Below are 22,323 nucleotides of genomic sequence, written 5' to 3'. Positions count from 1 at the left end.
TCTGTTGAGATTGACTTGCTACGGAGTTCTGCACCTGTTAGGTATGCTGCCAAGAGGGTTATGGATTTTATGATATACCAGTTCCAGTGGCCGACTCGCCCTATACACAGGGGAAGGCACATGGTGGGCATGTATGGAATACACATGGGGACCATTGCTCAAAGAAAAAACGGTTACCTACCTTTTTGTGACTGTTCATGCCCATTCCATTCTAGGTGTGTGCGCGCGCCCACGTGCATGGTCCCCGGATACTGCTAAGGCAAAAAATCTCCATAGGGTCAGCAGTGGTGCCCCCTTGAGTGCTGCGCTCATGTGTCAGTAGGGCCGGCAGCAACTGATATACTGACGCTTGAGCGCGGCACTCAAGGGGGAACCACTGCTGACCCAATGGATCCAGCTAAGTCAAAAATCTCCAACGACCGTGCACGTGCACACACCTAGAACGGAATGGACATGAGCAATATGTCTCAAAGAACAAGTTACGAAAAGGCAGGTAACTGGTATTTCTTCGAATGCTTCCTCGTGTCTATTCCATTCTAGGTTACTTGCAAGCAGTGCCAATGGAGATGGGCTTGGAGTTCACAGTCTTGCAGTTTGCAACACTGCTCTGCCGAAGCCAGTATCATCCTGCGCCTGCTGGGTACATGCATAATGGGACATAAACGTGTGGACAGACGACCAGTTAGCAGCTCTACAGATCTCTTGGACCGGCACCTGAGCCAAGAAGGCCGCTAATGACACTTGTGCTCTAGTTGAGTGTGCCTTGACTATCACCGGTGGAGGCAATTCACCAGTTCATAGCAGTATTGGATGCAGGTTGTGAGCCAGGATGAAATCCTTTGAGCAGACACTGGGCAACCTTTCATCTTGTCTGCCACCGCAACCAACAGCTGCATTGACTTGAGAAACGGCTTTGTCCTGTGGATATAGAAGGCCTGCGCCCTCCTGACGTCCAGGGCTTGCAAACTGCAAATTCCTCTTCGGATTTATGGGGCTTCGGGAAGACGACCAGTAAGTATATGTCCTGGTCGCTATGAAACTGAGAAGCTACCTTGGACAGGAACGCCAGGTGCAGCCACAACTGGACCTTATCTTTGTAGAATACTGTATAGGGCGGTTCTGAAGTAAGTGCCCTGATCTCAGACACCCTGCAGGCAGACGTAACCGCAACCAGGAAAGAAACCCTCCGGGAGAGAAGAAGAGGTTCGAAGGGAGGCCTCATGAGCCTTGACAGTACGAGATTCAAATCCAAAGGAGGGACAGGATACTGGACGTGAGGATATAACCGGTCCAGATTTTTCAAGAACCGGGCTGTCATGTTGTGAGAAAAGACCAACCTGCCTTGGAACAGGGGGTGGAAAGCTGAAATAGCAGCCAGGTGGACCCTGATCGATGACAGGGACAAGCCCTGAAGTTTGAGGTGCAGAACATAATCCAGGATCTTCAGTGAGGCCTGCTCAGCCCGGATCCGTTGTTCTGAAGCCCAGCACATGAACCTTTGCCACTTGGCCAAGTAAGTCATTCTGGTGGAGGTTTGGGTGCATGAGACTGACGTGTCTTGGGACAGCAGGTCCAGCCAGAGAGGTAGCCGCAGCGGAGCGGTTACCAAAAGGTCCAGCAGCATGCCAAACCAGTGTTGGCAAGGCCACTCGGGAGCTATCAGGATAACCTTCGCCCTGTCCTGTTTGAGTCATGAGGACTCTGTGGATCAACAGCACTGGCAGGAAGGCATACATCAGGGCCCCCGACCATGGAAGAAGGAAAGCATCTGACAAGGAACCACTGTCCATCTCCCAGAGTGAACAGAACACGTGGCATTTCCTGTCCTGACGGGACGCGATCAAGTTCCCCACTTTTGGAAGATGATACTGACCGCCTCCAGATGAAGTGACCATTCGTGGCGAGACGAGAAGGTCCTGCTGAGGCGACCTGCTAACACATTCCTGGTCCCGAGCAGGTGCACGGCTACCAGATGAATGGCATGCCACACACAGAAGTCCCAATGGCGGAGAGCTTCTTGGCAAAGGGCCAACGAAGTCGCTCCACCCTGCCTCTTGATGTAATACATTAAAGCAGTTTTGTCCATGAGGACCTGCACCACCTTGCCCTTCAGGTGGGGCAAGAAAACCTGGCAGGCCCATTATGAAACGGAGCAAACATCTGTGACCTTAGAATATGGAAATATGGAAATAGGCGTCCTTCAAGTCCAGGACAGAGTACAAGTCTCCCAGATCCAGGGAGTGGATGATGGAGACCAGGGAGACCATGCGAAAATTCAACTTCCTGAGAGACTTGTTGAGGCATTGCAGGTCCAGAATAGGTCTTAGGCCCTCTTTTGCTTTCGGGATTAGGAAATAACAGGACTAGAATCCATTTCTTGTCATGTCCCAAGAGACCTCCTCCACCGCCCCCATGTCCAGAAGATTCTCAACCTCTTGAATGAGGACTTGCTCATAAGAAGGGTCCCTGAAGAGGGACAGGAAAGAGGGTGGAGGGAACAAGGGAGGGCAGCAAAAACTGCAGGGTGTAGCCTTGAGCCACTATCTCCAGCGGTCAGAGGTGACCAGTGAGCAGGCTGAATGGTAGGGATGAAGACAGTTGAGGAAAGAACAAGCTGGATCCTGGGAGGTGATTGGGGCGTCGCTCTTAACCACACCCTCAAAACGAGCGCTTTTGGCCCCCGGGGTGCTTTGCCGGACCTGGCTGCGCAAGTGTGCGGTAAGAGGAAGGGCAGTGGTGGATGAAACTAACATCCCTGTCCCTTCTCCTTGCAGACTCTGGACGAGGCTGCCAAGGTCTTGGCGGCCGGAACTGCTTTCTTGCAGACTGAGGCATATGCATGCCCAACAAGCAAAGGGTGGCCTCAGTGTCTTAACCCATGCAATCTCGCACCCTGGGCCAAACCCTGCAGGAGGGACTCCTTGAATTTATGGAGGGAGTCCCATAAATTGAAATTATATCCCTCTAGGAGTGCCTGATGGCTTGCCACCCAGGATTGTAAGCTTGCAGTAGAATAAAATTTTCCTCCCAAACAGCTCCAATCTTTTGGCTGCTTTATTTTTGGAAGTCGAGCTGGTATGCCCTAGTTTATCTTTTTCATTGTCCGCAGAGACTACCAGCGAGCCTGGGGGAGGGTGGTTGTAAAGGTACTCAAACCCTTTGGTTGGGACAAAGTATTTCTTTTCAGCCCTTTTAGAGGTGGGAGGGACGGATGAAGGAATTTGCCAGAGGGCCTTGGTAATTTTGAGGACACCGTCATACACTGGTAGTGCAACACGGGCTGGGGTAGAGCTGACAGGACACTAAAAAAGGTGTCTCCCTGCTTGGCCATTTCCTCCACCTCCAGGCCCAAGTTCTTGGCCACCAGTCAAAGTAGGGCCTGCTGTACTTTAAAATCATCTGGAGGCTAGCTCTCGAGGGTCCTGCAACCGCCTTGTCTGGGGATGAAGATGACGACTGTACCACAGGGGGAGGGAGGCTTACGGATGGGTGCAGTTTCCTCTACCTTGACCTACGAGCACGCCTCATGCACCAAGCCTGGTATCGTTGGTGCTGCCAACTCTTGCGTCGAGGCAGCAGCAGATGAATGGTGCAAAGGGGGCACTGCCATGACCGGCACCCCTCCTGCACTCCAATAAGGTCACTGTGCTGGCCACTGGCTGTGCTGCCAAGGCAGCGCCGTCAATGTCGACGCAGCCTCGCGTGCCCATTCATACCGGTGGAGTCTAGGCAAGGGGCTGAACTGCACTTCCATGCCAGAGGAATCCCCTTCCAGTGACCAGGGTGGGTCAGTCGATGCCGGAGTCTGCCTGCTGACTGTTGCTGGAGACCAGTACCCAGAGTGCGGCTGTTGCCCTGGATTTGAGGGGCGTATATAACCCAGAATGTGATCAAGTTAATTGCAACCATATTATGTGCACTCAGCCACTATGAATTAATGAAATAGAACACCACATAGTTAATGGTTAATTTGGAGACAGGCTTTCAGAAACAAGGTCATAACTACTGGCAGTTTTGCTAATCACTATGGGAGGAGGGGAAGAAAAAGTAAACAGAGTGAAAGAAGAGATGTGGATGGACAGCCATGCATCTAGACGCCTCTGATAGTAAAAGTTTATTGAAAGTTAGGAAAAGTGATGATTTACGATGGGTCATTATGACCTATGTGTTTTGTAGAAATTAATTATAAAAAACTTAGCTAATAGAGTGTATTTGGGAGCAGTCCTTGGGAGCCATCCTGGGAGAGATGTTTTCCTGACATTTTTACTCCGTGGCAGGAAGGTGTTTGGCCAACACTGACCTGTCATTGATTACTCAGTACCATCTCAGAATATAAGTAAACATCTGGGATGTTTTAAACCTATTGCTTATGTCTGTGTGTGTGCTTAAATCTAATAAAATGCAGTGTTAGACAAGAGCATGCTTACTTACATTATTCTTTCATCAGACAGAACTGCCGAGTTCCTGTGGATTTATTCCTTACACTGCCTGGAGTGAAACAGGTAAATTGCCCCTGTTGGGGATTCTGACATCCCCACGTAAGGAGGAGATCAGTGCCGGTATCGAGGGGACCAGTGCTGGGGGACTGGAGACATGATGGAGAGCGCTCCCACGGGGTAGGCGACCAGGACCTACACCGAGAGGATGACTGGCAGGAGGTCGAACAGTACCAGTAGTATGGAGACCAATCTCCCTCTCTAGGCAATCCGCGTTGAGATGGCAGGGACTGCGATTGCGGTGACCGAGGGCGAATCCCAGAGGATTTGGGCTGCGACTCCAGCTATCTATGGTGTGGAGGTGGAGAGTGCTGCTTTGTCTCAGGGGATTGGTGGCGCTCCACTTCCCAGAGGGGTCTTCGCGACTGGCTTGCCCTTGTGGGGAGTCTTTGCCAATACCTGCCACACATGCTGCATCGGCGGTGTAGGCGGAGACCTCTGCTCTCTTGCCACTGTGGGAGCTTGTGAAGGTGTTAGTGACATCAGTGGTTTAGGTCCCATGCCACTCCTGACAGTCGCTGGTGGACCTTTTAAGGGGGCTAAGGGCCCCGACTGGGGAGGCACGAACGCATGGGTCCAAAGTGGGTCCCTTGCCCGATCACCTATGGCCCTTCTTGCTTGGTGCTGGGAAGCTGTGTTTCTCGCCTTCTTTTTGGGCACTGGCGACATAGAATGGTACTTGGCAAGTCCTGGCAGGACAGCACGGACGCCGGATTCCATGAGGAGAGCCTGTAAACAAATAACTCGCTCTTTCTGCATGCGGGGCCGAAAGTTTTTACAAATACAGCACTTATGTCTCACATGTGATTCCCCCAAACACTTGAAGCAGCTGCTATGGGGGTCACTTATAGGCATAGGCCTGTTACAGTCCACACAGGGCTTAAACACGGGAAAGTGGGGCATGCCCCACCTGGGACTAAACTTCTAACTACACTTAACTACTTAAAACTAACTACTATAAACAAACTATTTACAAGGCCTTAAGGCTCAAAGTCAGTAAAGATGAAAAACTATGGCTATGCAAGGAAAAGCACTCCAACTAACCACCACGGGCAGTAAGAAGGAACTGAGAGGGCGCCTGATATACTGACACATGAGCGTGGTACTCCAGGGGGCGCCACTGCTGACCCTACTGATATAGCTAAGACTAAATACTCCAGCGACTGTGCATATGGGCATGCACACACCTCGAATGGAATTGACATGAGCGAGCACTGGAAGAAGAGTAAAAAATAAGTAAAGTTCCATTTTCTTTCCTTCCTCTGTGTTTGTGTGCTACATAAGAAGAGATGGACAGGAAAGCAAAGGTAGCATGAAGCCTAATTTCAAAAAGCAGCATTGAGTGTCTAGACACTCAATCTCCTTGTTGAACAGTGGTGTGGAGAAAGAAGAGTCAGTGAGGTATTCTGAGTAGTTAATTTAAGGAGAGAACAGCTGGCTGGCGAAAGAGACACTTATGAGCAGAAAATTTACTTATTAAGAACTGTGACTCCTGTAAACCCCTCATTGGTCATGACTACATTCAAGCAAAATCAAATTCAATACTATAGATTATGTCCTCAGTTTTGGAAGCATGGAACTGAAATTCTCCTGAGGGGCCTGACTGAACTCACTGAAGTCAACAGAAAGGCTTTCATTGCATGCAGCGGGTACTGCATCAGGCCCAAGATATTGCAATTACTGTAAATACAACCAAAACAGTCATAAATTCGGCACAGAATCACTATACTCTAAAATTAGTAATCTCCCTCTCCCTCCCCACCGCCATACCCAAACACACACATGCATGTCAATTCAGAGATCCAGAAAGAATCCCCAACCACTGGAACACAGGACAGAATTCTATTCAGAGGTTTTTTCGGTTTGTTTGCTTTTTGTTTAAGGGAGAGGATGTTATTGGGTGTTTCCTTTTCTTTATCTGCTGGTAGGAAGAAAACACAAAAAAACAATTATAGTAGACATAGAAAATGGAAGTTACCTGCTCTTCGGAGACTCTCTCCTAAACTTAAACAGCATAATTTTCAACAAGAAATATGGTAACAACTCTTAATAATTATTGCCCTTACCATAGTCAGCCCAGGTTGCATTCCTGCACGTATAGCTTCAATCTGAGTATGAGTAAATTGAATAGTATTCCTGTAACGAACAAAAATAAGTTCAGTAAATGCAGAAAATATAAAAAAGGTGTTTTTAAAGGGACTGTCTACATGGGGCATTCAAAAAAATTAATCCAAATTAACTAAAGGTCTGAATTTAAAATGGATTAGCTAAACCGCATTAAACTCCTGTGGACACTCACTCACAATTAAGCGGCCTTAATTCAGTCTTCAGAGTAGCAGCCATGTTAGTCTGTATCCGAAAAAAGAACAAGAGTACTTGTGGCACTTTAGAGACTAACAAATTATGCTCTAATAGATTTGTTAGTCTCTAAGGTGCCACAAGTACTCCTGTTTAATTCAGTCTAGCTCACTTCTACTACCTACTGAAAAAAATAAACAAATAAATATAGAATAAATATTCTCTGATTGTTTTATATGCAGAAATTATTTTTGATTGTGTAACCAAACCAATATGGAAACTCATTTGCAACCTACAACAAACTGTTAGGTCTCCCAGACACTGGACTGTTACTTATGTATTTGCATAGGCACAAAGTTATAACAGTATTACCGTTTGGGTTGATTGTATGGATATGGTCCCCTGTTGGGAATAACATGAGGTTCCACAATTAAGATTTTAGCTTCTTCAGCCTTTTCTTCATTCCCATCCTCTTCTTTCCGTTTCTTCCCTTTTCCTCCCCTTAGTGGGAAAGTTATCCTGTAAAACATATTTGTAAAGTTTCAACTTCATTTCCTTCACAAGTAGGTCAGATAGTCTTTCATATACATTTTTAGAGCTCCATCAAATGACATGGCACTCTATATACATAAATAAGCCAGTCCATTTCCCAAAGATCTTACAACCTGTAAGACAAAACTCAACACTAGACCGGGTTGGAAAATGCTGATTCATTGGAGTCAAATGTTTCACCAAGTCTATTCCCCACTTGGGAGTAGGACAACCTGTGCAGCCAGCTGCCCCAGAAATCTGAAAACCCTGGGGTCTTCAACACTGGGCAGTCCACATGGCCCCAGACCCTGGGAGCCAGTCCTAAAACTTCTAGGCTCCAAGCTCCACAGCAGGGAGCCTACCAGCCCTGAAAGTGCCAGCAGAATGAAACTGACATTCTTTTCAATTTTATGGCTACTATTCAGAAGTAGCAATTAGGAAATTGACATGAATGTCAATTTCATTCAGTTGGTCTCAGGAACACAGTATTTTGGTGTTTCCAAAACCAATTTTTCAGGCATCTCTGGTTTGCCACGGAATTTTGGTAATTTTGGTTTGGTTCCAAATTTGAACCAAAAACAAATCTGGAAATACCAAAACTTCTCCTGAACCAAAACCGGAGTTTCGGCCAGCTCTACTCAAGACAAGACAATTGTACAACAATCCAGGAGAGAGAAAATGTGGGATTATTGATGAGGCACAAAAGGATGTGGTTGAAGAGGTTGGTTTTAAGGAGTAACAGAGGTCGAGAGTACGTGTACTTTGCAAATGAGGACAGGGAAAGTGTTCTAGTCATAAGACATGGGGTAGAAGGTAGAGAATTGGAAAAGGAGATAATATGAACGAATAGTTAAGGTGAGATACTATGGAATAACACAGAGGGAGTGGGGGAGCAGAGATGTAGGTATGGGTCAATATAAACTAATGATAGAAAATAATAGACACTCTACAGACAGAAGCAATGGACTCTTCTGTAAACATTGGTGATACTTCACTCCTTGTAGTAGTGTCTCCTTGCAGATCACCTACATTATTTTTAGGACACTAGCACAAGAGCTCCTGCATCCTCCAATTCCATTTAATATTGTATTTAACAGACACCTCTTCATGGTACAGCATATTAGTAAGAAATATCTTTACAATGTAATGGGACAATAAATTAAGGTGAAGGGCTTCTTTTTGTGGCAAGGGCTATGTAAATCAAAGGAGAAATCCGTGATAGGCAATAAGTGCTCTCATCTTCTCTTTATGTGGAGACTACATCTATCATCAGATGTTACAGATGAAGCAGCATTTTGAAAGCCTTTAATGGACTTCTATTCCTCTAAAGTCAGGAAATCCTTACAATTCATTTCCCAAGAGAAATTAAAATAAAGATTACATGGCATTTTGAGATTTATTCGAATGAAACTACAGAATGCAATTTCTAGATGTTAAAACAGGGGTTCTCAAACTGGGAGTCAGGACCCCTCAGGGGATCGTGAGGTTATGTGGGGGGGTCGTGAACTGTCAGCCTCCAACCCAAACCCCACTTTGCCTCCAGCATTTATAGTGGTGTTAAATATATTAAAAAGAAGTGTTTTTAATTTATAAGAGGGGGTCGCACTCAGAGGCTTCCTATGTGAAAGGGGTCACCAGTAAAAAAGTTTGAGAGTCACTGTGTTAGAACATATCTTGCACCTCACCCACTGGTTGTATACAGTTTCTCACACATATATATTTTCCCATTATTATATTGCACCTCCCTTTCTCCCCAACTTATTCCATCACCTTATACTTAGACTAAGATCTTAGATCCAGGAATCATCTTTGTGTGTGTGTATAGTGCCTAGCACAATGGGGCCCTGCATCCTTGACTGAAGCTGCCAGCCATGACCACAATACAAATAGATAATAAGTAGTCTGGGTGCCTTATTCTACATTGCCCACTACAGATCCATAAGATACTGTCTTTCTCCCCCACTTTACATCCTTCAAAACTCATGTCTGCCAAAACACACATCTAATTAAATGATAGCTAGACTGACAGATAGGAACAGTTGACACTTTTTATATTTATGATAGAAAAGATGTCAAATGTAAAAGATATACACACACACACACAGAGATTGTAACCCCACCCTTCATATATCATTTTCCCCTATAGATTGTCAATTGTTTGGGTCAGGGACAATGTTTTCATATACATTTATATAGGGTGTGGCACAATAACATCCTGATCCTAATTTTGGCCTTTGGATGCCACTTCAATATTACATATTAATAATACATTACAATAGCAGCTCTTACAAGCTATTTTCTCAGGCAAAAGAACATACTTGAGTCACTGAACTAAACTGACTTAGTTTTCCAGTACTAGCTTCACTATAGTACTTTTTAGGAATAAAACTGAAATGACTTAGATTTATACCATGATTTAATTGGAGAATTATCTGTTCAGACTATCTGAGACCAAGTACATCTGAGATTCTTAGATCACCTGAAAGGGGGTTTCTGTAGAGCTGGATTGTCAACAGTTACTTTTATGTTATATCCAGGAAAACTGGCTTTTAAGTGATCAATGGATAGGAAGGTGTCATTAAAATCCAGAGAAGAAATCTGATTTGGCATTTTTGAATAATGAGCGCTGCTTGGGTCTCCATATCCAAGGATGATGTCATGCAACCAATCAGGAACCACACAGTCTGTGTTCATCAGATTCCTAATAGTCTCCAGAACAGCCTGTGAGTGACAAAACAGAAGATGAATCAGTAAAAGTGACATCCTTTATCATCACAATATAACAAACTGAAGATTAAATCTCTGAACTACTCCAGCATCCCAGTGTGTTTCAGAGAAAAAAACGTTATTTTCCACTGGACAGGTGTTTGGTTAGATTGAATCAGTTGCTATATTTTCTGCTGATGTCATTACATAGCCTGTTCAACAAAATGTCAATATTCAAGCAGAACAGTCTAAATACTGAATTATCCTATTAGTGAGAGCTAATTTAGCCCAAATGAAACAATGGATTATTTGGTTCACAATGGTGTCTGTACAGTGCCACCAACCATCATCAGTGAAGTGCCAGAGGTCTTAGAAGTGTGATTATTTAAAAGTGGCACTTTGATGCTGTAACTGTGTATCCTGTGTGTTTGACCATTAAATGCTGAATTTACTAATAATGACGCTTTTCTTTTCTCAATAATGCAAAGCAAATATACTGTATCTACAGATGGGCATGCTGTATTTTATTCTGCTTCAAACATCAGAATCGAAATTTCCAGGAAGTTTTTATTCCAGAATCCTTATGGATGGGAAAGGTGTCAGAAGCAGAAAAACATGGAAACAAAACAAAACACACACAAAATTCTTTTGAGATATAAGTTACAGACCAGGAATAAACTGGGAACACAAGGATGAGATAGCGTTATTTTTATAACAACTGTTCCATTTAGAAACTACTGATCTTCCTATTCAGTGTTTCCACTAACCTGAGGTACGATGTAATTTAATGCTTGAGCACTGTTCCAGTACTGTACGTTTTGGAGTTGTGGATCCCTCAGGATGACTTTTTTTCATAATTCACTTAACAGTCTAGTACCAGTGTCCCTGAAAAGTTATTAATCTAAAACCAGTCCTTAGCTCAAAAAGCAAAATTATATGAGCTGTGTAAAGCTGTCTGCCCTCCTAAGCATCATCTGAGTGCATACAATACACACGGTACAAGTACTCAGAAGTTTAAGCCAATTGAGAAGCACAAATCAGCAGGAAACATCTGGAATTTCATTCTGGGTATAAATGACAGAAAATTTCCTGGCTCATAAAGCAACTTAAATGCATATTAGGAGTAGGTCAATTTATAATTCTTATTTCACTTCTCTCAACTTTAATAGCCCACGGTATCAGGAGGACAAGCAACTCAAAAGAGAAATCGGAAGAGCTTGTAAAGTTAAGGACTGGTTTATATTCATTACTTCACAGAGATGCCAGTACACGATGCCTTAGATGTTTCCTCAAACTTCTTCTGAGATGAGTCAAAAGCAGATAAAATGTCACATCTAGAGGATAATGATACTTAATGATGGGAGAGAGAAAGGAATAGATTGTGTGGTTTTGCATAATTTTGAACTTAGTGAGATCTTATTTCTCAGAAGCAGCACAACTAATTACAACACAGGGATATCCCAGATTATCCTTCTAAATGGTTATATTCAGTCTTTGGGTGGAAAGTGTAGAAATATGTTCCTAATATTAGTGGGGGACCTAATGTTAAATATTACTTTGATGAATTATTCACAATGTCTGTGCACGTAAACTTGGTAAAATAATCCAAGTAATATAACACTGCTGACCGAGAAGTGCTGACTATCATATCTAGCCATCCGATTATGTTTGCACTTCTGCTGCTGTCATATTTGCTTAATTTACTATATTGCACAGGTTTTTTTGGCTGCTCTCTCCCCTGCAGGCCTAGCGTAAATCAGGCTATCTGCCTGATACATTTTTAACATTAATCATTCTAGAGTAATACCTTGCTTTCTGTTAACTGGCTGAAGCTGGTGAGAAGTATACAATAGATATGGATAATCTGTACTCCAATTTATGAAAAGCTAACAGCTAATTATGTGTTTTGACTTAATTGAATAAATGTGAAATTAAGGAAAAAAAACAACAACAAGTAATGCTTTGTGCAGTTGATTTTTTTTTGGTCTGTCCATTGGTTGTAAATACCCCGTACAAAACTAAAAATTACACTTCCATCCCTTGCCAAACACAGACCAAACTAAAGTATCCATTACAGATCAAATGAACTTTGTTTTATTTCTTTATTTGCATCACAATGCAGATCTGGGAATTAACTGCTGCTATGACGCCAGTAGGAACGTAAGATTTTTTGGTGTCGATGAAAAAATATTTAAGTAAAAAGTGATCTGCAAACAACATTAATTTAATAATTTTCTGACTTTTCGTGCTTCGCTTTGCAACTGTAAGCATAGTTTTTAAAAAATGAGTCACGAGCCAGTCTCATTTCAGATACACTCTTCCATATCATATCATATTAAAAAGAGCAGGATCTTTTTGCCTCCCTCCTTAAGCAGCTTCACAGATCATATTCCACAATCCCCTATGAAAACTAGAATTTCACTCAACTTTGTAATCCATGGATATACATATTTCTAATGGAATCCTACCATATCTATTCAATGGCAATTTCCCTTTGGTTTATATTTGCACCATGCACTCCGGCAGTGGAATGCACATAAACACCTTACTTAATGTTCTGTTTTGGTTTTTCTGTTTATTTTCAAATCTGAAGGTGTTTGAATATCCAATTGATAACAGGAAGCTATCTTCACTCTTAACTGGTGCAGCAGCAGCTGAGATGTTGAGCAATGATGTCAACTCCTACAAAATGCACTCTCACAAGAATTCTTTCCTCAATTTGGACTTATTTAAAACGACAAAAACTACGGTAAGTAGAAAAGAGCTGAACTAAGATGTGTTTCTCTTCAGCACTTTGTGCTCATGGCACAATGGCTAGAAATTAAGATTTAAAATAGTTTCCTTTCTCTTACATTATCCTAACATTCTCTGAACAATGACAATCTGTACAAGAGGTAAGTCAAGGGCTATATCACAGGTTTGTGCTGGGCACGGCTCAGCTATGCCTTTGCTATCCATGGTAGTGCAGCTACACTGCTGTTTATACCCGTGCTAGCAGGGGTATCCGTACGCAAGCAGGGGAATCACCTCCCTAGTTCAGAGAGTAGATTAGCCAAAGATGGCTAACCTGAGCATTTTTAGCCACAAGATCTCTTCCCAACAGTAGTCTAAGACACACATCCTTATTTGGCAACAGAGTGGCAGGAAAAGGTCCTCAAGCTCTTGGAAGAAGTCAATACTAAAAATCTCTGAACTTTGAATAAAACATAGATAAAGTGGAAGAAACAACAAGTGGGGATAATAAGCAGCGATACATGATAAGAAATCTAAACAGATAAGTGATGTAACATTACCTCAAGGCCAAAGCAAAACAACAAATGACAGAGATAAGACTGCAAAGAGCAAAAGGGAACACTGCACATATGCACTGGAGACATAATGAAGGATAAAGAAGCTCTTACAGTATAACAAGCTTGAAAATCAATACTGTGCTTTAAACTTTAAGAATACTTGGCTTGTCCAAAACTAAGCAGGCCCTGAGCTTAATGCTTTTCTCGACATATGATTCTCACTTAAGCAAGGCCATATTGGGTCAGACCAAAGGTCCATATAGCTCAGTATCTTGTCTTCCAACAGTGGCCAATGCCAGATGCCCCAGAGGGAACTAACAGAACAGGTAATCATCAAGTGATCCATCCCTGTCGCCCATTCCCAGCTTCTGGCAAACAGAGGCTAGGGACACCATCCCTGCCCATCCTGGCTAATAGCCACTGATGGACCTATCCTCTATGAACTTATTTAGTTCTTTTTTGAACCCTGTTATAGTCTTAGCCTTCACAACATCCTCTGGCAAGGAGTTCCACAGGTTGACTGCATTGTGTGAAAGGAGTGCCATGGGTTGACTGTGCGTTGAAGATAACTATATCAGAGTGTTATAAAGTATATGGAATGATAGACAATGGAAATTAAGATACAGAGTGCATACAAAGCAGAAGGGAATGATCTAACAAAATGTGTAGTGGTTTCTCATTCGAGCCCTGCGCGGATACACAATTATACCCATGGATATACAGTGGTGAAAGCAGCAGCATGTTGGGAAGCCGCTCGCAGAAGCCAGTGCCCAGCCCACTCCTTCCACGCAGTGGTGTGCGTCTCCTGTCCGGGAGCATGCGAGGTGCTTGCACACACTAGCATGACCAGGGACAGCTGCCGATGAGCCTGGTGCCCACCCCAGTGGGGAGGGCAGGGGGTGGCACAGCTGGTCTCGTTCACTAGTTGTCACTAGAGCCCTGCAGCTCCATAGATATCTGCTTTACATCCCAAATGTGTATCCACTTAGGGCTCTTTTTCTCAGTACCGTTTTCTAGTTGCACCATTTTTTGTGACCTTTATATTTGTAGTCTGAAACTTATAAACAGACTTTCAGTAAATATTACCCTCTCAATTGTGTGTAGGTTCATTCCAGAGGTTGGCTGAAGTTTCCTAGCATTTATAACTTTTAAGATGCATCTTTAAAAATTTTCTTTGTACTTAACATACTGTCCACACGCAAATGAACATGCACTCAGTGCACCTGCACAGTGACCCCCATCTCAGGGGGTCCCCAACCATCAGGGGGTTGGGAGAGCAACAAAGACACCTACACACACAAAAACCCAAGGATGGGAAGGAGGCAGGGCCAGAGAGGTGAGCCAGGCCAGCCCTGCAGGACAGAAGCTGCTCTGGGGTAAGTGTTGGGTGGGTCTGCCCTCCAACCACCCCACCCTCGGGCCTCCCATCCCCCGAGGGCAGGATCCAACCCCACTTGGGAGCCTCCCACTCTTGGGGGCTGGACCTTATTACCCCCCGCAACTTCAGGGCATCCCACACCCCAGGGAGCAGTCCCAATTTCCATTGTGTACCAGGACCCAAAACTCTTTAATCCAGCACCAACATTGCCATTAAACAGTTTAGGGAAATAAATTCTAGCCAGCGTTTTTCCGCAAAACAATCTCAGTCAATGACATATAGTACGTATATTTCAACAATTCTTCCAACTCAGCACATTCGGAAACTATTATCCTAAGAACAGCTATAATGTAGCTTACCTTAAAGTTGTTTTCTTTTGGCTTTCTCCTCATGATTATATTGAATGTCTCATAGACATCTTCTGCTCCATTTTGGATTGTGTTTGTCATGTCCTGTTGATACTGGTTAGGATCCAGAAATACTCTAAAGGTTCTTGAGTCACCTTTAAGTCTTGGTTTGGGTTCTGGTCCTGTTCATATTTGAAACACAAATCAAAACTAGATTAAAGCAAGAAAAACAGTGTTGAAAGCAGATTAAGAACTACTTTTTAGGAGAAAACTAATCATTTGAAACAGAATTAAGATAAATTCACTTTAAAGCTCATATTTACAAGTATGATTTATTGGCATGCTTCCATACCATTTCTAATATTTTCAGAAATAGGCCTATTTTGTTTTAAAAAACCAGACCAAATGGAGCTATGCCAATTCATACCAGCTAATAGAATGGTTCATTATTTTTCCAAAGGATTATATAGGTGTACATATAGTTTAAAAAGCATCATCATACCCTCTTCAATGACACGTCCTTTATCATCCAACATGCCCTGGATTTCACAACCCCTGACATACACCAGGCCAGTTTGCTCAACAAAAAGCCTCCTTCGATCAAACTTTGTGCCATAAGGTTGTGTTGGACGCACCGTAACTAAAAAACAAACATCGTGCTTGCGCAGACCTGATTGAATACAGGAAAAAGTTGAGTTATTTTGTTTATTCACCAACAACTGTCGTGTTTGTTCCTTAACAAGCAATTGAAAAGGTATACAACGGGCAAGCTTCTTTTGAACCTTTTGGCTAAGATGAAGTGTCATATCCTTTTGGTGGTCAATATAATTTGTACTGGGGGACTATGTCCTGCTTTTAGAGGATATAGAATCAACAGTCTTTTTTAATCTGTCTTTGATCCTACAATTAGGCTAGAATACTTCCAAATTTAGGGATAATTATGTAAGACACTTTAAATAAAATTCTATAGAAAGGTAAGGAAAATTTGGTGCTCTACAGAGGGGTTTCAGCAAGTTCCCTAGCTAAATCTCTTCCAACTGTACATTTCTATAATTTTCCGCCTTCAAAACTCTCCTTTGTCATGATGCCTATAAAAAAAACTCTTGTCAACTGCTGATATGCAAAGGCCACTGCCTATAATGCTGACTAGTATTGTCTCATTGTTTCCTTGTACTCCCCCACCTCTCTATAGCCATTTGGCATCTCGTCTTATACTTCTATCATAAGCTGTTTGGGGCAGACAGTCTTTATTCTGTGTTTGTTCAGCGCCTGGCATAGTGGGGTCTTGGTCCATGACTAAGGTTCCTCTGTGCTACAGTAATGCAAATAATTAATACTCTAAAACCAATCCAGACTGGACCAAACGGTCAGGTAATCAGAGAACTATTTTTTTAAAAAAATCTAATTAAAAAAATACAAGTAATGACTTCTGGAAAGATTCTGCTCAACAAACAAGATGGAAGTGGAAAAAAACAAGGAGCAAAGACAGGACAGGGGAGCTTTAGACAATACAGTTAGAATGAATTATTTTGCAAAGAAAGTGTAAAAAAAAAGACCGATCTATGGAGACATCAGGGAAGAGAGAGACCAGGACTGCAGAATGTTTTTTAAATAAATAGTGTGGATTCAGGGTACTTGTCTGAGTTCCTAGCACAAACCTCTCAGACATCCAGCATACATCAGACATCCTGCTTTTCAGACAATACTCTAGTCCATCTTCTGCCTTGCTGCCATTGATAGTCAATAACAGGTCATTGATCAGAAATATCTGAAACTGTATAACCATTGTAGTTGGCTTACTGTACTGTACATAAGGTACCTATCCTTTCCATGTGACAACAATAAACTGAACATGGAAATATCTATTAATACTACTGAGAAGCTACTATGTTACAAAGCCGTATCTGAGCTGGGACTTAAACTCATATCACAATCCAAAAGTTGCATCTATTGCCATAAACTCAATCCATTTTACTGCATGTTCTGCATTTAACATTTGTGCTATGTGACAGCCTACATAGCCAACACACTATCCAACTCTAGCATATTTAACAGATCTCGCTCTAACTGAATTTAAGGACTATCAGTCAATGTCACTGCAGAATATGAATAATCGCTTCTATGCAGCTTGCCAACAAGGTCAACTCAAGTGTAATTCCCTAAGCACAAAGTGTTGCCTACTGATACTACACTAGGAAACATAGGCTACACAGTGCCAGCTGGCAATTCCTGACAGCATTCAAAAGCACAACCGGAAAAACACTGACTTTAATCAAGTCAAAGCCCATCACCATTCCCTTGTAATATAAAAGGGATCAGATTTTCTCCACAGCTTTAACAAAGAAGACTACCAGCATGCAGGCCACACCATCTCTCCACACTACTTGTCTGTTCTGTTCTTGTTAGCAAGCAGGGTATTACTTTTACAAGAGGAATGGAGTCAAGGTGTAACAGAAGGTATACAACTGAAATATTCAGCATGTTGGGCTTGCTATCAGCATGCTTATCCAGTTGAGTAGTTTTCACTCAAATAATCCCACAATTTTAATTTTGGAGGGCTCTCGGATAGGTCTACAGTACCCGCCGGATAGCAATCGATATATCGGAAGTCGATTTATCTCGTCTAGTCTAGACTCAATAAATTTACCCCGAGTGCTCTCATGTCGACTCCGGAATTCCAGCGCCGCGAGAGGTGCAAGCAAAGTCGACGGCAGAGTGGTGGCAGTCGACTCACCAGCGTGAAGACGCTGCGGTAAGTCTATCTAGGTACGTCAACTTCAGCTATGCTATTCTCGTAGCTGAAGTTGCGTACCTTACATCGACCCCCCCCCCCCGCTAGTGTAGACTAGACCTTTATTTCTCAAAGTTTTAGAGGATTTTAAAGTGACCTATGGAGTTTTCCATCTTGATATCCCATTAAAGTAAATCATACAATATAAAAATATTATGGCAAGCTTTTTTAAAAAATAAATACTGAAGGCAGATCTTATGTAAAATCATTACCCCCACACGCTGCAGACACTTTCACTTTTCATGTTAATTATTCCAACAGTATAGACAGAGACCATTTTTATTTTGGAGACATATTTCCTTTTCAGAGTCAATGCAAATAAACGTCTCTAAATCAGTACATACAGAGATGTAAACAAAATTAAGATTTTCAACTACTACTTCTGCAAAAGTGACACCCAAGCCTTGTCTAGATATAGCATATGTCTTGAGGAGGAGTGCTTCTGCCAGCATAATAACTCCACCTCCCCAAACGACATTAGCTAAATGACAGAAGCATTTGTCTATCAAGCTTCTACAGTGTCTACAGAGGGTTTTTTTCCAGCATAGCTACGTTGGCTAGATGGTGTAGCTTTTTCACATCCCTGACCAACATAGTCTATGCCAAGAAAACTTAGTAGTATAGGCCTGCGCCAAGTTTCCTTGGTTTGTGTAGTTCTCAGCTGTCTAACGAACAGACGACAGAACAGGGCACTGCTGCCATCACGACAAACTTGATTTTCAGAGTTTTATGCAACTACCACTCAGCTAAAAAAAGGTGGAAAGTATGTTCTGACAATGGCTTAAATTGTGGTTGTTACTTTGGCGAGCACCACATGTACACATCAGAAAGGGGACAGCTTTTGAACAGGATGAAAAACACTATGTAGGTTCTCGTTCAGGTGAAAGATTACTGTAGAATCCTGTAGTGATAGGTGAAAAGCTAGCGGGGCTTTATCTTGCAGAGCTGAGGGAGAGAACTGATTATTTAAAGCGAAGTACATGAGCCAGAATAAAGAGAATGGAAGACCGTTAGGAACAGCTCCTTTCTGCCTTGCCTAGATGGAGAATGGCTGTCGTTTCACAGAAGACAGTTTGAGTCTGCTACTGATGGAACTAACAGAGCTAGTTCTTTTAGCTCAGGCAGTAGAAGATCAGGTTTTTAGGTCCAGAAGTCCCACGTTCAATTAAAACTGCTGACAACCCATCCTAGGGTTTCATTTTACAGAAGTTTTCCTGCTTTATTTTTATGGACTGCTATGGAACAATCACAATGCCAACTGCCAAATACTAGGTAAAAACCTCTTAGGGCTGTGGAAAGTTCAAACAACAGAATGCAATGCTGATGTTAGTATTCTACAAAGAATGTGCTATTTCCATTAATGGCGTGAATCACAATATAGAGGAATGGGTTCTGAGAGGGGATTATAGAAAATCATATTTGCTTAGAGATTTGTTTAAACACCCATTATGTGATTAGCCTCCAACCACCCCTTTCGTTGTATGTATTAAGAGTAAAGCATTCAGTGGCTATTCCCTAACTATCTTCTAGGTTGGAGTTGATGGCTTTAGAGAACTGTATGAGAATTTTAACAGCAGTTAAGCGGTAAGATTTGAATTCTTGGCATATTCTTTTCCAGCTCAGGGAATGTTCTCCTAGGCTATAAAGTCTCAGTCTCTCTCTCCTTTATTTGCACCCAAAAGTAAGTTACAGCATTTGAGATACAGCAGATTTATAGTCAATTAAAATGTGGCATATTCAGTTTCGTGTACATAAATTTCCACTGTAGATAAAAGGTTATAAAGCACTCTACAGACAAACACAACCTATCTATAACTAATATTCTAGAAATCAGCAGAAGTGGTATTTTAGATTTCTTTCAAAAAAGTACAAAGAAAAGTGAGGCGATCGGGGGGAGGAGGGGGAAGGAGATCATCCACCAGGGTGATTTTTGAACTCTTATTTTTTTCCTATATCAATTTATTTTTCAAAGCACCACAAAAATATTCAAAGTTTATATTTGGGTTTTTTTATATTTTAGTTAGATTTTTACAAAATAAAGGTTTAAATCTGTTAAAACTGAACTCCGTATACCAACCTTAATAGTGTAGCTACTTTTGTGCCATAATATTGAGTAGGATCAGGGTACTTTAACACTACAATATTATGAGAGCTCTACACTTATCCCAAATTCTGATAGTACTGTATCTACAATAGGCATGGAATGTTCATTACTGAAATAAAAATGAGCACCTTGCCATTCATTTTTGATGTGATCTCTGACATTCAAATGAATTGTAACATCTGCTCGTACTCGCATTGGCCAGTTTTCACCAATGTTGGGCTTTGCCACCTCTACCACAGTGAAAGACACAATGGGTTGTGCCATTCGAGCCCATCCACCAAACACAATGCCTCCATATTCGGATTTCCTAAAAAAAAAAATAATAATAAAAAAAAAAATCAATAGTGTGTTAGAACCATCAACCATTGCTGCACTCAGATTTTCTTTAAACTGCTGAATAATTTAAAAACCACATCATCAGCTCAATATGTAAGGGACACGAGGAAGAATTTAAAAGGCACGAAATTTCAGCATATCTTGTATCAAAGAATCAACATATAATGTAAACTAACATTTTTATTTCATATTCTCATCTCCTGTGTGAAGGTAAAATTTGTGATGACATTTCAAAAACAGTCATTCAAAGAAAGAGAGAAGATGAGACCACCACAGAAAGATTTAATGGGTATGAAAGGGAGAGTACACCCTATGCACTACAGAAAATGGTGACATATAGGTGGGATTTTCAAAAGCACTCAGCACCAGTGTAACTCTGCTCCTAGTGAAGTGAGTGATAACATCTTGATTTCACTGGGAGCACAATTAGGCCAATACGGAATACTTGTGAAAATCCCACCAGTACTCCACATCCATACCACTGATACAAATGATCAACAATTAAGAACAATTGTTAATACAGTGAAGTTTGTGGTTAACACTTAACACAAATAAGGTCTCAATGTTACTAAAAAAATACTAGTCAGCACATAGTGGTCACAAGCATTCTTCGTGGGCATCAATACCCAGAATATATTTTAATAATATTATTAGAAGATTAATCTTGCATGAAGCAGTATTTTAGAAGAGATTATGGAACACCACATTTATACCTTTATAACAACTGGAAACAGTTGGTTACTACTTACATGACTATATCCACTTTATATTATAGACATCACTAATTATTTATTCCCCAAAAAGCTTTAGCTACTTCCTACATTGTGGTGTTTGGTTTGTTTTAGTTAATACAGAAATATTACCAAGGTTTCATCCTACTGACACTATCCTCAATGTCCTGTCTGATCTCATATGTAGACTCTAAGCGGAAGAGATTAAAGTTCCGTAGAAGGTAGTCATGAAGAGTCAGAAACTGTAAATTCAGTTTAGGAAGAGCCAGGCAGCCTAAGGGGAAAAAAAAAAACAAAAAAAAAAAAACATTAAATCCATCTTCTGTCTATTAATGTAACAAATTCATTGGTTTTACGTATTCATAAACACTATATACAATTCTATCATTATGCTTTAGTCATGATATGACAAGATTTAAATACTTTCTTCTAAAGCCACATACTACACCAAAAAAAGGGGGGGAAGGAGGGGGTGGCACAAAGGCCATTTCCCCCCCCTTTGTAAATCACCTTCAAGCGATCTAACTGTACTATTTTATTCTTGTTGACCATTTCTCTGTATGCAACTGTCGTACTTAAAAGACACGTGTCTTTGCATTACCATAGCAAATTATTTGCAGTCATTGGTTAAAAAAAAAAAAATCTTCACCAGAAGTGACCACAGTTAGGACAACCATACTGGACAATTCCCACAAAAGGTTTCTGATGTAGAAGAATTGGTCCAGTGACACATGCTGTGGACAAGTCAGATGGTTTCTTCGCCAGAAACCAAAAAAAAAAAGAAATGAGGCGGGTGGATTCTGTTTATTTTTACATTAGAACTTCAGCCTTTCTAGGCTGGAAGACTGATGACTAGAGAACTAGAGCCAAGAGAGTGAAGGCTGAGCAACTGAAAAAGGGAGGAAGTTTTTTTATTACTATTATTAAGTTGATCTCTTTATTTTCAGTGAAGAAATAACATTTAACAAAGAGCTGCTTTGTCCAAAGATTCTTCACCATGATTCCTTCACTTTATTAGGGCTCACAATAACCATTACCAACACCTACCAGAAACCCTCTCATAAAACAAGACAAAGCCAAACTTGACATTAACAATACACTTGAAGGAAAAAAAGGAAAAAATCCACCTGCTTTCTGTGCTTCTATAGACATTATGAAGCAGCAGAAAAAAAATTATCTGAAGGTCAACTTTAATTTTCCTGTCAGTAATATAGTAAAAGTATTTGAGGATAGGGTTCTCTCTATTTTGGATATATCATGGCAATAGTGATATGGGGCAGAGTAAAGGTGCTTTGGCGACTAAGATTTGTGCTAG

The 22,323-nt window shown here is 41.7% G+C and overlaps 1 protein-coding gene across 2 annotated transcripts in view; it reads right to left on the bottom strand.

The window, feature by feature from the left end:
* AQR (aquarius intron-binding spliceosomal factor) overlaps positions 1–22,323 on the bottom strand; it is a 106,386-nt gene that overhangs the window by 43,032 nt on the left and 41,031 nt on the right. For both annotated transcript variants that reach the window (XM_084631724.1, XM_084631723.1), the window contains exons 16-22: positions 21,141–21,282; positions 20,070–20,248; positions 15,549–15,716; positions 15,059–15,228; positions 9,805–10,046; positions 7,167–7,313; positions 6,563–6,632 (exon numbers count right to left, since the gene is read on the bottom strand). In XM_084631724.1, the coding sequence (XP_084487850.1) occupies positions 6,563–6,632; positions 7,167–7,313; positions 9,805–10,046; positions 15,059–15,228; positions 15,549–15,716; positions 20,070–20,248; positions 21,141–21,282 (1,118 nt within the window). The remainder of the gene's footprint in view (positions 1–6,562; positions 6,633–7,166; positions 7,314–9,804; positions 10,047–15,058; positions 15,229–15,548; positions 15,717–20,069; positions 20,249–21,140; positions 21,283–22,323) is intronic.

This window comes from Lepidochelys olivacea (assembly GCF_965140295.1).
Source record: "Lepidochelys olivacea isolate rLepOli2 genome assembly, chromosome: 6".
NCBI classification, from domain to species: domain Eukaryota; kingdom Metazoa; phylum Chordata; order Testudines; family Cheloniidae; genus Lepidochelys; species Lepidochelys olivacea.
The sequence above is the reverse complement of the archived record's forward strand: the minus strand, read 5'-3'. Positions and strand labels throughout refer to the sequence as shown.